Genomic DNA, 17,874 nt, shown 5'->3' with positions numbered 1-17,874 from the left:
GAGATACAAACAATCCAAAGGGAAAAATCAGTAGAACTTACACGTCTGTTTTGAAAACTTTAACAGACTGGCGGAGCCATTACCTGGATAAATCAAGGAGAAAATCATGCAGTTGAAATTATGAGAGAGACAACATGGCAACTGATAGAAAGGAGAAAAAGATAATGTAAAAGACCCCAATACAAAATCATGCCAGCAAATACAATAACCAAGAGAAAAGGATACATTCCAATACACATATCAACTACCAAGACTAGGTAATGAAACATACAAAATCTGAGCTCTATGCTAATGACTAAAGCATTTGAAGCAGTGATCAGACTCCTCCCAACACTAAAAAAGCCAGGTCCCAATCATTTTCCTGGTCAGCTCTCCTATACTTTTAATGAAGACAATGTTGGTTCTTCTCCCCTAATACAGAAATGGAGGCAGAGGGAAGACTCTAATTTACAAGGTCCAAAGACTCAATTCAGATAAGGACACTATAGGAAGAAAATTACATACCACTTTTATAAGCCAAAATAACAAAAATATAATTCTTTTCTTTTTCTTTCTTCATCTACTTGTTAATGGCCTGTTTTCTTTCTTTTTTTTTATTTTTATTTTTTTTTGTTATATTTGGGAAGCCAGCATATCATCTATCATACGTTTTTGACAGAGTTTTCACTGATTCTTTAGTTGTATATACCACCCAGTGCTCATCATAACATATGACACACTTCCTCAATAACCATTAACCAGTTCCCTCATTCCCTGCATGTCTCTCATTTCTGTAACCCTCAGCTTGGTTCCAAGAGTCCTGAGTCTCTCCTGGTTTGTTTCCCTCTCTGACTTCTTCCCCTTCAGTTTTCCCTTCCTTCTACTAATGTCCATGTTATTCTGCATGTGTCACGTATGAGTGAAGCCATATGATATTTGTCTTTATATGTTTGCCTTTTTCATCTAGCATAGCCCAGACCTGTGTTATTCATGTCAATGCAAGGATAGGAGGTTCATCCTCCCTGATGGCTGAGGAATACTCTATTGACTATATGGACTACAGCTTCTTTATCCACTAGCATTTTGAAGAAAATCTCTGCTCCTTCTACAATACTTCTCGAGTGGGCATTGCAGGACATCGATACAGGGCATTCACTTTCCTCTGAATAAAGAGAGTTGGTCAACATGGCCATACCCATTACCATGACATGTAGAGTTAACTAAGACAAAGAGTGCTGTCCAGTGCTCTTCCTTAAGGGTTAGCTATAATGCAGAGTGTCACTGTCTTTGAAGCATTTGCAAAGGTGTTTAAGGTAAAATCAGGTAGACAGAGCCCTAATACCTTCTGACTGGTGTTTCAGAACACTAAGAGAGAAGACACAGATAGCATAATGCATCAATGCCCTAGAATTTTCCCCTTGAAAAGTGACTTTTCTTCCCTTATTCCTCACAGACCCATAGGGAAAGAAGCTAAAAAAAGGACTCTCTTATACATATGATGAAAAACATTGCAGAGAGCTAATGATCCCAAAGAAGCCTCACTGTTTATTGAGATCTTTATAAATTGCAGTGCAAATAGGAACACCTTGCTCTCTCAGGAGAATTCTTCACTGAAAGGATGGTATACTGAACATCATTGTCTTTACTCTTTGTACAGAAATGGGAACTGGGAAATAAACACAGAAGACAAGCTGAGCTCATGATAAGGCTAACTGGGCTCTCTTTCTACCCTTCCTGGGGTTTCCAGCCTAAAGTGCGACTCAAAGGTCATGGATAAGGACTACTGCTTCACTGATGCTTGCTTCTCTGATGTCACAAACGTTTGAGGTCATAGCAACCACTCCTCAGCAAACCACATCTAATCTCTACACATGGCTGGAGTCCTCATGAGTCAGCCAAGAGGATCACAGCCCTCCCAAGTGGCTGGAGCCATCTGGGTATTTCACCAAGGCAGTCTGAGAAGCGGGTTGGTGTCACTTTCTTCATGGCCAAATTTGTAGTCTTTGGTCGTGACTATCACCACCAGCCCTCTGGACTCCTGAGAAGTGCAAGAATCCACAATTCTATATCTCACATACAACAGGTCAGGAAAGAGGTAGGACTACAACCCAGTCTAAAGTGAGGAACATCAAGCCCTGCATATGTGCATGGTCCTCCCAACCAATAAAGGTGCTTCTGACCAGGAAAAGGGCCACCCAAGGAAAGCTCACAGTGAATACCCACAACCATGCCAAAGACATCTCTGGTGTTTTAAACAGCGAGTACACTTGTCCCTCTAGCTTCTTCAGAAAACGTGCCAAAAAGGCCTCCCAATCTTCAAAGCTGACCAAGCTCTAAAGGCAGACTCTATACCCTAAATCCTTGGGCCTAGGATGGATCCACATGTATGAAGCCCACAGGAGCAAATGCAGAGCATGTTGGAAGAAACGCATTGCCCATGTGACAGCATCTGAAAGGATTTTATGCCCATTTCAGGAAGACAACGTGTATCTAAAAAAGAATGCATTGAAGATGATTCCGCTAAGGACCATGAGCATTCCCATGGGACAGTGCATCTTCACTCTATGGAACTGAATGGAGATGTTGCAGCACAAGCCTGCCATAATCCTCTCATTTCTGCCCCCCAAATATTTTCACGTAATAACAGTGCCTGTTGTGGTTGATGGGAATGTTCTAATGGAGCCAGGAGAGGATAAAAAATGTGAGAACAGGGCGCCTGGATGGCTCAGTGGGTTAAGCCACTGCCTTCGGCTCAGGCCATGATCTCAGGGTCCTGGGATCGAGTCCCGCATCCGGCTCTCTGCTCAGCAGGGATCCTGCTTCCTCCTCTCTCTCTCTGCCTACTTGTAATCTCTCTCTGTCAAATAAATAAATAAAATCTTTAAAAAATGTGAGAACAAAGGGCCATTGCAGCAGGATAGACAGCGGATGCTACAGGCTGGTGATGAGATGCAGAAAGACGAAAAAGATGAGACAGAATAAGGGAGCTCAGAGCCATGGTCAGTCATTTTAGGATGGCGGTAGGTGTTCTTTACTGGCTTCATTCCTTTGGGACATATGTCAAAATTAAATAAACCATCTTCTGGTCCCAGTAAATCCTTGTAAACTGTTTTTTCCCCAAACGATGTGCATTCATGTATTTGGTAGAGAGAGACAGAGATCACAATCAGGGGGAGCTGGAGAGGCAGAAGCAGACTTACCCCTAAGCAGGGAACCTGAAAGAGGAGACAATCCAATGACCCTGGGATCATAAGCTGAGCTGAAGGCAGCCACTAAACTGATGGAGACACTCAGGTAACCAATATTTGTCTTAATACCTCATTGTTGTAGACAAGAACTACAGCTCTGTCATTGTTCAGAAATGCAGAGGATATGGATTTTGGCTTGGGCTGGTGTTTCTTGCTCTATCCATCCTGCTTCTGGAGCTGGCATACCTTGTCACCTTGAAGTTAGTGGCTTGCCTATAGAAACGCTATTCTCCCAAGAGCATTTGGTAAAAAAGAGTTTCTACATAGCTAGCTTTCAGGGTAAAAGAAACTGTGTCTTTTGTTGCTATGCTTCTCTTGACTGTGATTGGGGTCCTCTGAATCTGGATCTCTGTTTCTGTCCCCCGATGAGGATTTTTTCAGCTCTGATTTCTCAAAGATTGTTTTTGACCCTCTTTATGCTCTCTCTCTTCTAGAACTCCTACAATAGGCACCTTTTTACATTTGTTCGAGTCAATGATTTTCCTAAGTCCATTATCATATTCCATCAATCTTCCTTCTCTCTTTTGCTTCACTTCCTTATTTTCCAGTATTTGTTTTCCAGGTAACAAATTTGATCCTCTGGTTTTGCCAGATTATTCTATATTGCATCCAGTATGTTACCAAACTTTTCATCAGGGACTCTTTATTTATGTGTGTGTGTGTGTGTGTGTGTGTGTGTGTGTGTGTGTGTGTGTGTGTTTTAATACCTTTTATCTCTGTTGCGAGATTCCCTAATATCTTCTTCTTTTTTTTTTCCAATGTACAGTGAGTATCCTGGCTACTGCATTAAAACCTCCATTGGGCATGTTACACGTATATGTTTCAATTTGATTGCCTGGACATGATCATTTCTTGTTCTTTTTCCTTGGCATAAATTGATTTTCCCATCCTTGCATTTCATCTAGGTCTCTGTCTTCTTATCTGTATTCAAAGAGCCCATTTTGCTTTCTACCCTGAGGGTAATGTCTCTAGGAAAAAGAGATCATGGAGTTCCCAAAGGCTGGTCCTTGAAGGATTCTCCAGTGTGTGTGTTGCATGAACTCTGCTGTGGTGTTGTGCTGTCCTCTGTCCCTTAGGCCAGTCATCTGCAGAGGCTTTCCTTGCCTTCCCTTGGGAGTGTTTGCTGTCTGGATGGAATATGGTGAGGTTTCGCTTTGGTAGGCTCTGCTGTGCCTCTGAAAGGAGACTTTCAACCAACTCAACAGAATGAAGGCCTGCAGAATGCTATGGTCAGAAGAGAGGATGTGGGTAGGAGTTTATTCCAGTCCCCTCCAGGAGGGTCTATTCGCCTGGGACTAAGCAATTTGGACTGAGTAGGGCAGCCCCACCAGTGTTCCAGTGTTGCAGGTTAGGCAGCTAAACTTCTCACCGCTGTGTCTTAGACCAGTAACTCAGTCTTAATGCTGGTGGTAGGTTATCCCAAAGTTTCTTTTGTCCCCATTGAGGCATCTCCATGAACATTGCCCATCACAAATGCACTGCAAGAACCAATCATCTTCCCACTGTGTCTCCAGGTGTTGTCTCAGATCACGTTTCCAGGCTGTCTGCACCTGGATGCTTGCTGGTGTCCTCTCCAGGTGAAACACAGTGTTCTCTGGAGTCTATGTCTGCCAAGTCTGATGACCTGAAATCTCTGGGCCTTAAGACCCTTTGGTTGCAAGAACTCCTGCCATTCAGTCCCTCTCCTTTTCACAGCCAACGGCTGTGGGGAAACATTCAACTTGTGGGTTTCCAATGTGCTCCTCTCTCCTGTGCCTTTGTCTTTGGCCATGGCTCTTGTCCTTTGAAGCACCAACAGCCCACTTCTTCCCTAAGCCATGTGTCCACACTTCTCCCATAATCTCTGCAACATATTCTCTCTTTTGCTGTGGAGTTTGAATTGTAGGCTTTAAGACAGTTTCCACCATGTTGCCATTGATGTGCTAATCGTTCAGTTGTGTTCATGGTTGAAGGCAAGCCTGTAATTCCCATACACTACTACCATCTCACTCTCCTCCAAATACATTGCAGACTCTTACCCAGCCATAAGTAAGAATGAATTCTTTCCTCTTGCCACATGTGGCAGGAAGTTAGAGAGCACAAAGCTACATCACATCTATCAGTCACTGAAAGACAAATAGCCTATGGTTTCACTCATTAATTGGAGTAAATAAGCATGTGAAAATAAAAAAGGGACAGAAAATAATACTCTATCTGGGGCACACAAAATTCTGTGTTTTTTAGAAAGCAGGTTAGTGAGAATATGTGTTTATAAAAGAGGATTTAATGTGACATTCATTGCAGGAAATGTGGCTGAAAGGGATATAATGTGAGTTTACAATGCATTTGAAGTCAAACTGTTATCAAAAAAGAGCAGCTTCATATCTCTTTAAATTTCATTATAAGTATTATGTGAAACACTCTCTCTCTCTCTTTCTCTCTCTCTCTCACACACACACACACACAGACACACACAAAGATGGGGAGGAAGTGAGGTACAGTACAAAGAGAGTGAATAAATGGATGAAAATAAAAAGGGTCAAAAAGATAAAAAAGAAAAGAAAAACACAATAAGCTCTACATTATGTTGCTCATAATACTATTTCTTGGACTTTAAAGATACACATAGCTTGCAAGTAAAAGAATGGGAAGAGATAGTTTATGCAATTGACATGGACTAGGGAACAGAAATGGTGTGCCTATATCAAAATGAGAGATTTTAAGCCTCAATGAGATAAAGATAAATGAAATCTTTCTTTGTCTTGATGGAGCATCAGAACATCTGAAATGTGGAAGAATTTCCAATATATAGACGACCAACATGGGTGTCTCCAAATCTGAATCATATTAAAAGAATTGACGGGAGATAGGACCACAATCAGGTATTTCTGGGGACTTCAATATCCAGTTTCAGCACAGGACTGATCATCCAGATGGAAAGGTGATAAGGAATAATTGACATCATGGGCACTCTAGACCACCTGAGCTGAGGGGAAACATGCATAATATTGTGTCTCTGAGGACTATAAGAGAAGTTTTTCCCAAAGGAAGACCTAACATTGTCTATCACAGATCCTGTGTTGGTGTACACATCCAACTGTAATGATTATAAGAACATTCAAATCCTATGTTGTATACGTATGACCACAATGGTATGAAAATGTAATGAAATCACTTACAAAAGGAAAACTAAGCCAGATACTAATAGATGGAATTCACAGCACACTCCTGAACAAGCAATGCATCAAATAAAAAATGAAATGGAAAATCAGAATGTACCTTAAAAAAAGGAAAATAAAGAAACGTGTGGGATGATGCCAAATATTTTCTGGGGAAATAATATAAGGATAAATGTGTATATTTTCAAAAATTAAAAAACCTAAATAAATCAACCTAAGTTAACACAATACGGAACTAGAAAAAGAAGAAATGAAATCCAAAGTTATCAGATAAAATGAAATGATACATATGATGATCGAAAGAAAAGAAATACACACAATCCAATAGGAAAAATCAGTAGAACTCAAACATCAGTTTTGAAAACATCAACAAACTGGAAGAGACATTACCTGGATAAATCAAAGAGAAATGCATACACCTGAAATTATGAGAGAGAAAATATAACAACTGATAGGGGGAAAATAACCTAAAAGACCCCTATACACAATTATGCCAGCAAATCCAATAATTGAGAGAAAGGGATAAATTCTAAGACATATATCATCTACCAAGACTAGTTAATGAAACATACAAAATCTGAGCTCTCTGGTAATGACTAAAGCATTTGAAGATGTAATCAAACAACTCCCAACACACAAAAGGCCAGGTTCAAATCATTTTCCTGGTTAACTCTTCTAGACATTTAATGAAGGCAATGTCGGTTCTTCTCATCTATTCCAGAAATGGAGGCGGAGGGAAGACTCTAATTTACAAGGCCCAAAGACCCCATCCATATATGGACATTATAGGAAACAAATTACATACCATTTTATTAAATAAAGATTGGTGGGAAGGAGTCAATATGGTGGAGAATAGCAGACTGAGATGACATCAGGTAGCAGGAGATCAGCTAGAGGGCTTATTAAGCCATTGTGAACACCTACAAATCCTACAGGAGATCAAAGAGATCAAAGAGAAGAAAAGCAATAATTCTAGAAACAGAAAATTGTTCTAGAAACAAAAAATTGCATTCACTTTGGAAAGAATCCAAAGTGATGGGAAGATAGACTGTGAGGGGAAGGGTCAGCTCCTGGCAAGTGGCAGAACAACAGAGCACAAAATCAGAACTTTTTTAAAGTCTGCTCCATTGAGGGACTTTGCTCCAGAGGCTAAACCAGGGTGAAGCCCATGCAAGGTCACTGAGCCCAAGGTCTCGTGGGGTCACAGAAGGAACAGGGGTGTCTGAGCATTGCAGAGCTCACAGGTATTAGAGTGGGGAAGCCGGGCCTCAGAGACAGAGACAAAGAGTAAGCTCTCAATGTGGGGTTAAATGAATCATAATACATTTCACAGGCCTCTGCTCTGTCAGTGGGGTCCATACAAGATCCGGGGAGACAAACCCTGGAATAGCTCAGAGATATGCAGGGCTTGGAGGCTCCTGGTAGAGCTGTGTGCCAGAGACAGAGATGCTTGTTCACAGGCTGGGTGAGTTTGGAGTGTGGCTGGAGGCCATGGAGGTGGGAGTGATTGAGCGCCTTTCTCCAAGCACAGCTTGAGGCCAGGGAGATGGGACTGATTGAGGTATTTTCCCTGATGGTGCACTGAAGAGTATGGCCACGACCTCCAAGTTCCTCTGGGCTGGAGATTGGGAGGCCGCCATTTTCATTCTCGTCCTCCAGAACTGTACAGAAACCATTCAGGGAACAAAAGCTTCCAAAAGCAAACCTAAGCATATTACTTAGCCTGGTCCCTGGTGAGTGTGGATGCTATTCCACCTCGTGCAAAGACACATGGGAATCACTACAACAGGCCCCTCCACAAGAAGATCAAGAAATCCAGCCAAGACCAAGTTCACATACCAAGGAGAACAGCTGAATTGCAGAGGCCGATAAAGCAAAGCATGAAATTCATGGCTTTCTACATGATTCTTTAGTCTTGCAGTTAATTAATTTTTTTAATTTTTTTTCTTTTGCTAATTTTAACTTTAACTCTTTCCTCTTTTAGTGTTTTTTAAATAGTTTATCTTAAAAATATCTTTTATAAAAAATAATAATCTTTTTTGAACCTTCATTCTTATAGTCATATTTTATCCTTCATTGTATATATTTTTTGTGTACACATAGGGTTTTTCCTCTAAAAAGTTTGGGGTAAAACTTCTCTAATAGATCAAAATATATCCTAAATCTAGCTCCAGGGATCTTCTAATCTTCAACCCAAGCAAAGCCTCTCCACTTTTCTTTTCTTTATTATCCAAACAAACTTATTCTCTCAACTCCTTTTTTAGAAATTAAAAAATTCATCTTTACAGGTACCATAAAATGGTAGAAGTATTAGATTGGCAGCAGACTTACCGACTGAGAACTGGCAGGCCAGAAAGAACTGGCATGATATATTCAGAAAATGAAACAAAAAAACATGCAGCCAAGAATACTATATCCGGCTAGGCTATGATTCAATAGAGAAGAGGAGATAAAAACCTTCCAGTACAAACAAAAACTGAAAGAATTTGCAAACTCCAAACCAGCTATACAGGAAATTTTGAAAGGGGTCCTCTAAACAAAAACTCTAAAAGTAGTAGGTCAGAAAGGAACAAAGACAATATAGAGTAACAGTCACATTATAGGTAATACAATGACACTAAATTCATATACCTCAATAGTTACTTTGAATGTAAATGAGCTAAATGCCCCAATCAAAGGACACAGGGTATCAGAATAGATTAAAAAAAAAGAAAGAGAAAGAAAACACATCTCCTCTCCCTGCCCATACCCCAAAACCCAGCGGAAGGACCTCTGCCCCCTGGGACGCCGTCGCCGTGAACGTGTGACCTGGGCCTCTGGGTAAGCACAGGGGCCCATCCCTTCCACGGAGCCGGGATACCCAGGCAGAGTGCAAAGCACCAAGGGGAGCCCCGTGAGCTCAGGCACCCCACTGCCCCTTTCCGTGGAGAAAAGCGTGCACGATCATACGGACCCCAACGCACATAAACACAGTGGACATCGTATTACTACTTTTCAGTATTTTTCCAAGGAGGCCTCTGTTGGCCCTGTGTTTCACCCTGGCACCACACTTCAGGAATTCCCTGTGCTGAGCAACCAGTCTGACCATTCGGCTCCGGCTCCATCTGAAGTTTCTGACCAGTTCCGGTCAAGGGCGATGCCTCTGCATATTCATCTCAACTTCTTGAAGCTCCCTGGAGAGAAGACATATACAGAGACACACGAACACACAGGCGCACAGGAGGAGAACCGTGTGTAAACGTAAGGTTACTTGAGGGTTTCAAGGCCCTCCCGGGGAAGGGTGGTCATCCTCTCCCGGCCCTCCGCCGACCCGGGCTGCGATCGCCCTCCATTTCCTCCACCCACGTAGTAAACATATCTCTGCACGCTGCCCAGTGTTCTCGGGGTGATTGTGGTGGGTGCAGGACACTGCCCGCAGAGAGGAAGGGGACAACCATGCTGATGAACACAGAAACCTGACAGGGTGATGCGTGAGCCCTAACACCATGGTACCCACACACCTGTGCTAAGGGTGGTGGGAGGCACGTAGGTGGGCACAGAGGTGAGGTGGTGGCTAGTCGACCTGCAGGCAGGAGTCCATGGCCAGGGAATGGCACTTCCCACAAGGGCAGCTGCTGAGCCCATTCTGCTTCTCCAGCTCTGCTCATTGACGCCGCCTGGCCCTGCCTTCCTCAAGCTTCCCCAGGCAGAACCAGTTCCACACTACCCTTCTGCAGTCTCCCTGCCTCAAGGCCATGCCCTTTGGCCCTGGGGCCACTGCCTCTGAGTGTTCCTCGGAGCCTCAGTCTCTGCAGTTGTGAAGCCCAGCTCCCACGAAGCCGCAGGGAGCATTTTCTGCACCCACGCCCCGGTCTTCTCACCTGCCCTCCTCTCAGTTCCCTCGGCTGGGGCCTTCTTCCTCATGTAGTACTGCAGGGGATTGGGCCACAGGTCGTCCATGACGATCTGGCAGGGGAAACGGGGCGGGGCTCAGAGGCCCATCCCAATCGGCTGGGGAACACAGCCAGGTTCACGTGCGCGGTCTGTCCCCGGGACCCACCTCAGCTATCCTGCTAGACCCGGCAAAGCTGTGGTCAGAGAACCAGTTGAAGAAGTTTAGGCTGCTGTTGTGGTGTCTGCGGCTACGGGCCTCCCGTTCATAATTCCGGTGCCACTGGATGGGAGTGGAATGAGACGGCTCGTACCCTGCAGGAAGATGGGTACGTGCGAAGGCGCCGCCTAATGCATCAGGTGCAACCCTGCCGCCTCCACCTGCTGCCACCCCTCCACGCAGAGGCCCCCTTACCAGCAGCCCTGAGGACATACTCCTTCTCAACGACTTCATTGTGGAAGTAGGAGTTCTTGCGAAAGAAGAGCAGGATCTTGCGGCGATCACGGGGAGGCTCGAGTTCCTCCACCTGCCGGGCGGCAAAGTGGGGAGAGGGGTGAAATCTCTGTCCAGCAGACCCTTCCCCTCCTGGCTTTGGGGAGGAGTCTCTTCTGTCACCCGCTCCTCTCCCATACCCCTGGCCAGCCTCCGTCTCCCGGGCCAGACCTGCAAATCCGTCATGGAGACAAGTATGCCTTTATCTTGGCCCCTGAGCATGGCTGACAGCTGCGGGTGGTTCACAAACTGCTTTGGGTCAAGGACTCTCCGAGGGCGGGAGATGATAGAGCTAGAACAAGGGAGCAAGCCTGGACGGCAGGTGGGCGCCGCATCCCCTCTCCTCCCACTGGGACCCACTCCCTCCTCACGGCCTTGGTCAAGGCCCCCTGGGCCTGCGCACGGCCTGTGGCATTAGGTAGTTAGGGAGCGCACGGCCGGGCACTAACCCAGAAAAAGCTGTGCGTCCTCGGAGAACTCCCTCCCGGCCCACGCCACCCCTCTCTGGCACATCCTCCTGTGCTGCTGGCTAGGCAGAACTGGCTCCTTCCCAGGCAGCCTCCGTTGGTGCCTCCAGCATCCGCTCGCCTGCTACCTTCTTCCCAGGGGAGCCTGAGCTTTGAGTGGAGCTGTTTTGTGGGACGCGGCCCCGGGGCTATGCCTAATTCTGACCCGGGCTTCGGCTCCTACTCCGCCAGCGGAGCTTCAGGGCCTCCTGCGACATCAAGGGCAACCTGGAGGCCCCACCAGGGACCCCCACCCGGAAGCAGGAATTCGAAACCGTCCCGATCACGGAGGCGTGAGCCGGGCCGCCTGCCACAGGAGTCTCCTGCACTAGCCCGGCCACATCGGGGTCCCTCCATGAAGGTAGCAAGGATACAGCCTTGGCCCAGAAGCCAGGGATGCCCCGGATGAGGGCGCTTCGGTGTTCCAGGTGATGCCGCCGCCTCTGCCAGAACCTGAGCTTGAGCCGAGAGTAGGCCCTGCTGGCGTCCTTGTTCAGGGGCTCCAGCTCTGACTGCAGGGCCTGGAGGGCCTGGAGTGGGGACGGGGGCGGACCTGGCCTTGCCCCTCGCTCTTCTTCCCCTTCCTGCTTCTCCTGCAGCTCCTGGGCTTCTTCCTCCTTCTGGCTCCCCTCCCTGGCCTCTTCCCTCTTGCCCTCCTCCGCCTCCGCCTCCGCCTCCACGTCCTCAGCCACCTGCTCTTCAAAATCCTCCTCTTTGGCCTCCTCAGCCTTAGCCCCTTCCTCCACAGAATCCCCCTCAGGCTCCTCTTCCTCCTTCAGTTGCTCATCCCCCTCCTTAGCCTCTTCCTCCACAGACTCTTCTTTGTCATCTTTCTCCCCTTCCTCCTTAACCTCCTCAGCAGCCTGCCCCTCTGCAGCCTCCTCCTCGTATCCCTCCTCAGCCTCTTCAGGACATTCCACCACTTCCGTGTGCTTCCTTTCATCCTCTGCGTTCTCCTGGTCCTCTTGACCCTCGTCCCCCTCGTCTTCCTCTGCCCCAAGGTCAGGCGCGGCCACTGTGTCCTCCACCAAGACCACCAATTCCGCCCCCAGGCCGGCCTCGCCTCTGGCCTGCCGGGCCTCGGCTTCCCACACAGGCTCTGCCGCCACCGCCACCGCCACCGCCACCGCCACCGCCACCGCCACCGCCACCGCCACCGCCACCGCCACCGCCACCGCCCCGGCCCCTACGGCCTGCAGCGCTCCCACTTCGCCCCCGGCACTGTGCTCCCTGAGGGCCCCCGCCTCCTCACCGCACCCTTCCCGGACCAAGGTGGTCCAGGATTCTGGGGCAGCCCCGTCTTCCCCGGACCCTGCCCCGCTCTCCATGTGGCCGTGGCCCTGAGCCCTGGAAGCGCTGGAGGGAAGGAGATGGAGGCGAGAGCACGTGGCTCTCCACACAGCCCTGGCAGCTAGGGCTCTGGCGCCGGGGAATGACGGCGGACAGCAGCCGGCCAACCGCGGGTGGGGGCCTGGGGGACGCGTGCGCACAAGGCCTAGGGGAAAGCCGGCCACGCGCAGAGGTGGCAGAGGCACGCATGCGGCTTGGGCCACGTGAGCCCACCCAAACCACGCCCAGGATGATGGTGTTCCCCCGAGGCCAACCACTGACGCGGTGCCGCACAGGGCCTTCTCTGGCCCGGCCCCTCACCCCCACAGGAGCCGGCCAGGGAGCCCAACAGTACACCTTCTCCAGGATGGCCTCAGGCTCCACCTATGGGATCCTTGCGTTCCCGGCCCCACTCCCCACCACCGCCCGACCCCCCACCCCGTGCGCCAAGCCACTCACACCCCCATGCCGTGGCCACCTTCACCATGCTCTGCGCCTGGTATTTGAAGCTTGTCGAGGAGAAACTGCCCCTTGCCATTCCCCAACACGGTCCTCAAAGACTGAGGACACCGTATGCACACCCCCCCCCCCCGCCCCCCCGGGAACCCTGGCCAGGCGTGCGTGGAAATCGTCAGCCCAGGCATGGCAGAAGACTGCTATTCCAGGGGACAGAGGCCCCGAAGCTCTGTGCCTCGCTGAGGGATGGGGGTTGGGAAGTGAGGCCCAGGTCCCCCCAGTCCCTGTCCTTGGCTGCTCAGCACAAGCAGGACGGAGAGTGCTCCATCCGTCTGCCTAGCCTTTCCTCATGCTCTCCTCTCCATCTTCCCCTCGCTCGCCCGTTGTATTCAGGGCCTCCTTCTCTACCCTCTCTCTGCCCACAGGGTCCCTGGAAGACAAGGGCTTCAGCAAGAAAGATGCAGAAGCCTCCCTGAGCAGCTCTTCTCCCAGGAAACAAAAGCCCGCGGCCCCTCCGTGACTGGCCACTGGTCACGTGACCAGCAATAGGGTTCCAAGCTGGGTGCCCCGCCACCACATACACGAACCCTCACACACGTTCAAGGCACACACATCCAAATACTCACACGTCCACTGCACAGGCAGACACATACGGCCCCACCCACCAAAAAATCATACACACGTGTGTCCAGGAAAACTCACACTCACACTCACACTCACACAGCACTCAAGTACACCCAACCACATCCACGGCCTCTGGCACACAGCCATACACAATTTACACCCAAACATCTGAGCATGCGCACGTGCGCACACACAGACACGCTCCTGAGGATATAGAAACGTGTGAGCGAACACATACTCTGAGTCAGCAGGCACACACGTAGCCACCCAAGAGCACGTGCGCACATGCGCACCTCACACGCTCACGTGTGCACACTTTTGCAAGCACACAGAACACACTACCCCAGGCACACACGCGCGCAGGCACACACACAACACACAAACACACACAACCCTGAGGCATGCAGCCCTGCGCTACCTGACATACACAGCTAAGCTTGCAAGCACAAGCACCCTGAGACGAGACAGAGAAGGTCTCTCGCACAGATGTACATGGTTGACGCTGCACTGAAAAAAAAAAAAAAAGCACACCTGTAGGTCTACTCCATCAAAACACATTCACAGTTTTGACAAACAGACATGCACAACTTTCCCCCCACACACCCCGGAGGATACTGACACATGTGAGAAAAACACATGATTTCTGTGATACAGGAATACACACTCACAGCTCAGACACACACACACGCACACTCACACACACACACGCACACTCATGCTCACACAAACACACATGTGCTCCCCGCACACATCCTGGTTCTGGCACACAGGCATGCACCCTTATCTCACCAATGTACACTAAAAGGCATGTGTTAACACGCAACCACAACACACACAAAACTCTCCAGCACAACTGTATGTAAACAAGCCCCAGAGCAGCATCCACAGACACACACGTGAGCTTGCGCGCGTGCATGCATGGCCTCCAACACCGAGCACGCACTAGCGGTAACACCTGTATCTGCTGGTACGCACACAAACACACAGTCACCCATGGGCCTGAAATCACACAGACACACAACAGACACTCGGGGGCATGCAAGGATATGAACCCAGAGCTCTTGCATACAAGGTCTCCGGCACACAGCCGTATACACATAGCCCCGCAGGATCACACACCCAGCCGTCCCTGAAAAAAGCATACACACACAATACACACATGCGTCACCTCACACACAGACGCGCAGAATTCTGCATGCAGGTATACACACATGCATGTGTGCTTAGAAGCACACAAACTGGTGCAACACACACGGTCCCTGCTCCTGGGCATGACCCTTGGCCGCACAAACACCCAACCCTGCGCATGTAAACACACAATCGAACGGAAACGAAACAAACACCTACACACATGGGGTCCATCAAGGAGGCATTCATGTTCACCACAAACTCACACATACGTGCACTTGAAACTACACACAAGTAATAGGCGAGCATTGGTGGCCACACTCAGAGGCACATATATGCACATGCCAACATGCACATGAAGCAAATATGAACACACGCAGGCCCTATGCGCGTGAAGTCACACGAGGCCTCGCTACACTCACCCTTGGCGTTCAACACAGACACAAAACACAAACACACACTGTCCCCGGGATGCAGGCCTACACCCTGCGTCAATCTCACACACACGGACACAGGGAAACACACATGGACAACGCATAACTACACATGATGTCCTGCACACATGTGATCCAATTGGAACAAACATGCCCACACACGTGCAGAAGGATAAACACACGGTCAAAAGCTCAGAGGAATGCTCAGGTGGCACAAAGTGCTTGACGACCAGAGGCCCACGCGCGCGTACACACACACACACACACACACACACACACACACGAGCGTGCAGAAACAACAGATACACACGCAAACCGTCCCACACCCGCTCCCCAACCCGCAGCACACTCATGACGTCACACAGCCAACAGCACACACCGGCCTTCCCTCAGACATCCATGGAGCTGTCTCTCCTGCGGGTGGGTGGTGTTAATCAGCGGGAGGGTCGTGAGTCCACAGGGACCACGAGTGACCGCCACTGCCTTTGTCCTCCCGGGACCTTTGGTTTTACGCTGGATCTGACCAGAAGCATGCGTGGGATCACGTCACAGTAATGCAGGGCACAAGTCCAGGAGCAAGGGAACTGGGCAAATCTCTCCAAGCGAAGTGAATGTGGGGGTAGGAGGAGCCACGGGGCCAACAGGGCCCTGCTCGGCAGGAGCCTACCCCGCCTGTGTCCCCTGCTCTAAAGAGCAAGGCTTGGCCAAGAGAGGTCTGCCTTTTCCCATCCTCCCCCCAGACCCTGCCTAGGAAGGGCGGGGGTCTCTCCACAGGCCAAGCCCTGCCGCGCCCTACCCCCATGCTACACATCACCCCCACACATGGAATGCAACAGGATGGGGATTGGAGGATCCCACCGGCCCCGTTTCCTCCCTGCCATTTCCTGTGCCTCCGATATAAACTGACACACAGACACAAAGTGCCTCGTAACTCGCTTATGGCCCTCTCCCTGTCCCTGCAGGTATGTGCAGGATACACTCTAGACCTGCTCCTGGTGATCCTTTTCCTCGTTTCTCTCCCCCACAGGCAGAGCAACACGCAGACTAGCCCATCCACGTCTCACAACGGTGGAGGGCCCCTCAACTTCATCTTCGTGGTCAAACTGCGATGTCCATTTCCACCCAGCTGCCATGCCCCTACACATACACACATGCAGACAGACAGACAGACAGGCAGACACACACACGCACACGAAAATACACACAGAAATGTTAGCTCTTTGGGAAACTGTATGATGCCAAGGATAGCCATGGTGGTGTTGAGAGCATGCCTCGTCCTCGTGGGATCCCTCCTCCTCCTCGGCGAGGCCTTCACGACCCCTCCTAGAGACGGCCTAGTACCATTCCCAGGCATGGCCATAGGGCTGTGGGAGGACACGTGGTTCTCGGGAACATGGAGGCAGGGAATCATGGCACAGGAGGGGACGGGACAAATGAGCCCCACTCCCAAAGACAGGCAGGCCATCCCCAACTGAATGAGTGTCAGGAGGACCAAGAGAGAGGGACCGGCAGTCTCGGGTGACAGTTCGGAGGAATGGGGTGGAGAAGCCTTGCTTCTCCTGACTGACCAGGAACATTCTGGCTAACAGCCTGGCAGGCCTGATCTCCCCCAGGTGGACACACCTGCTGCCCCGGGGGTGTGCCCTGACTTCCACAGGCTCCCTTCCCACGCTGCAACCCGCGCCTGGAGCAACCTGGGGCCCAGGCTCGTCGGAGCCTCGGTTGCCCTGCCGCTAAGCTGACAGTCCCTGGCACCTTCCTTCCACATTCAAGACCCAGCCCTCCTGGCTCCTCACCAACAGGCCCTCCTCTCAGCTCATTCCCATAGGCCGCCTTCCTGCCTCGGGTAGTACTGCCAGGGATTGGGCCACAGGTCCTTGGTGATGATCTGGCACGACGAAATGGGCAGGTGAGCACGGGGCCCAGGCCCCGTTCCCCAGCAGCCGGGTCTCCAGCATCACCGCTGCTGACAAAGGCTGCAGGGACCCCACCTCGGCAATCCGGTAGATCCTGGGCTCCTGGGGTCAGACGACCAGTTAAAGAAGTTCAGGCTGCTGGTGTCCTGCCTGCAGCTGGCAGCTCCACGTTCGGAACCCCAGAACCAACTGGACTGCAGTGCCACGAGTCCCCCTGTATCCCGCAGGACGAAAAAATTTAAGGGAGGCTCTCCATGGCCATGGACCCACGCCCCCTCTCCCTCTCAAGCTCCATCCTTTCTCCCTCCTGTGCCAAATCCCACCCCTGGCCGGCTACCCTGCGTTCCTCCCTACGCGTTCCCAGTGCCCAGTGTCCTACGGGCAAATGCAAAGGTGATACTCCTTAACGATCGTTTTGGTCTGGAAGTAGGGGCTTCTCCCAAAGGAAAACATCAACCAGCAGCAGTACATGGCACGCCCCGTTCCTCCACCTGCCCCGCCAAAGAAAGAGGAAAGGGAGGGGGACGTGTCCTCTCGGTGTCCTGACTGAGTGGCTGGCCATGACTCGGAACAACCTTACCACGCCCCCTCCCGCTCAAACCCCACTGCCAACGACCTCCGCCAGCCTAGGTCTCCAGGGCCAGCCTCTAAATTGGTCAGGTAGCTGAGCATGTCTGTGTCTGGCCGCCCGTCACGGCTGATATCTGCCGATCCATTCAGGACCTGCCTTGGG

The 17,874-nt window shown here is 50.1% G+C and overlaps 1 protein-coding gene across 1 annotated transcript; it reads right to left on the bottom strand.

The window, feature by feature from the left end:
• Positions 1 to 9,403: 9,403 nt before the first annotated feature.
• LOC131822517 (testis-specific Y-encoded protein 3-like) lies at positions 9,404 to 12,582 on the bottom strand. The gene is made up of 7 exons (XM_059158828.1): positions 12,507 to 12,582; positions 11,629 to 12,353; positions 10,920 to 10,997; positions 10,671 to 10,782; positions 10,425 to 10,570; positions 10,246 to 10,330; positions 9,404 to 9,558 (listed from the first exon to the last, which is right to left on the bottom strand). Exons 1-7 carry the CDS (start codon positions 12,580 to 12,582, stop codon positions 9,536 to 9,538), a joined length of 1,245 nt encoding a protein of 414 aa, XP_059014811.1. The 3' UTR covers positions 9,404 to 9,535.
• Between the last annotated feature and the right edge of the window lie 5,292 nt (positions 12,583 to 17,874).

The sequence above is a fragment of the Mustela lutreola genome, chromosome Y (assembly GCF_030435805.1).
Source record: "Mustela lutreola isolate mMusLut2 chromosome Y, mMusLut2.pri, whole genome shotgun sequence".
NCBI classification, from domain to species: domain Eukaryota; kingdom Metazoa; phylum Chordata; class Mammalia; order Carnivora; family Mustelidae; genus Mustela; species Mustela lutreola.
The sequence above is the reverse complement of the archived record's forward strand: the minus strand, read 5'-3'. Positions and strand labels throughout refer to the sequence as shown.

What these genes read in the sequence shown, in the direction of transcription:
- LOC131822517 (XM_059158828.1), bottom strand. Translation starts at nt 12,582, where the DNA reads ATGGAGAGCGGGGCAGGGTCCGGGGAAGACGGGGCTGCCCCAGAATCC. An exon ending in CTGGCTTCTGGGCCAAGGCT is followed by an intron (nt 10,998 to 11,628) that starts GTATCCTTGCTA and finishes GACCCAAAGCAG; the next exon opens with TTTGTGAACCACCCGCAGCT. An exon ending in TCTCCATGACGGATTTGCAG is followed by an intron (nt 10,783 to 10,919) that starts GTCTGGCCCGGG and finishes GCCGCCCGGCAG; the next exon opens with GTGGAGGAACTCGAGCCTCC.